The 1,395-nt window shown below is 42.3% G+C and overlaps 1 protein-coding gene across 1 annotated transcript in view; it reads right to left on the reverse strand.

The window, feature by feature from the left end:
• The window catches only part of LOC119581959 (ceramide synthase 6-like), a 21,116-nt gene extending 20,130 nt beyond the window's left edge, over positions 1-986 (reverse strand). The window contains exon 1 of the mRNA XM_037930142.1: positions 767-986. Coding sequence (XP_037786070.1) covers positions 767-776 — 10 coding nt within the window. The 5' untranslated portion in view covers positions 777-986. The remainder of the gene's footprint in view (positions 1-766) is intronic.
• Positions 987-1,395: the final 409 nt, after the last annotated feature.

Genomic DNA, 1,395 nt, shown 5'->3' on the forward strand with positions numbered 1-1,395 from the left:
GAGGGGCGGGGGGGGGGGAGAATAACTGTGTCGTGTGTATGAATGAAAGTATATGCATGCCTAGAGGCACGAGCGAGTTATTATTGAACGAGCGCTTGCATCACGTGGAAAAGAAACGCCTCTCTATAGCAACACTGCTACAAGGTGTGCGTGTAATAGCAACACTTATCTTCTGTCTGCATCCCTCGCCACTTGACTTCGTTCCCTTGAGCCTATTTGATTTGGTCACGGCGTAAGAATTGTGAATCTTCCCTGTAACAATACTACGATTCACAATAAATCTAACGATATAATGAAGTGGATATAACACACGCAAACTGTTCGTACACATTAGAAGTATTAGGAAATGTAATCTTTGCTTGATTTGTGTGTTACAGATACCCAACCTGTGCCCAGTGTTAGATAAAGAGACACCTTGATTCCTCAAATCACTTAATTCCACGATGCACGGACTGGTCCACACATAAGGAGAGGGGAGGGGGACGGGGGAATCATTATCTTTAAACCATTATATTCACATAAAACTAAAACTGTAGCTATTTTCTACGCAGTCAATGTATTTTCATAAGTAAATATTCAATCTTATTTCACACCCAAATGCACATATAAGCACAGAGGTCCTACAAGGCCCCGCCCACGGTATTAACGGTGGAATAAAGCTTCATTAAAAGCCATCACTGGACACAGCGAACCCAGCAAGTCTGAAAATCGAAACCTTCCACTTCTACAACACGTGGCGAGTGGTTTACCTTGTTTCTACACCCACCTAGTAACATACACAGCACGACTATTAGTTATAACAGCCGTCTTTTCTGAGGGGGACACAAGAACCTCTCTTTTCGACAGCGTGTGGTGCGGCCAAAGAGGCGATCCTAGGGTGTGCCTGGGGTAGGTACGTGAGCCAACTTGATGTGAGCCATGACTAAACATTTATCGTCATCCTCCCTCTCCCTGCCCCGTACCCCTCTCCTGGAGTCCCCCCTTCGAAGATAACGTTCGCTTCGATAACAGTCCTGATTTGGATACCACGTGCACTACTTCAATATGATTCTACATTTTTTTTATTCAGTTTTTTTCATAACAGGTTTATTCCAAGTAATGAGATTGGAGTAACTTCTAGTTTCTGTTATTTCCTATGGTCGTCTCCGGTGACATGATTCAGAAGTTTTCCCCTCCAACAAAACAACCTTCAAAAGATACAAAATACTTCCCCAGGTTTTGCGTGTGAAAATGCCATTGCCACAATTACCTCCTTCACAGTACTAATTCCAAGCCTTTAGGTTTTTTACCTTGTAAACCATACCTAAAATCATACCCATAATTTCATAATTTCCATCTCACTGGTTTTCTCTAGATTTTAACATGTGCTATGCTATATACGTTTTTCTGGTTTTC

The sequence above is a fragment of the Penaeus monodon genome, chromosome 15 (genome assembly GCF_015228065.2).
Source record: "Penaeus monodon isolate SGIC_2016 chromosome 15, NSTDA_Pmon_1, whole genome shotgun sequence".
Lineage (NCBI taxonomy): Eukaryota > Metazoa > Arthropoda > Malacostraca > Decapoda > Penaeidae > Penaeus > Penaeus monodon.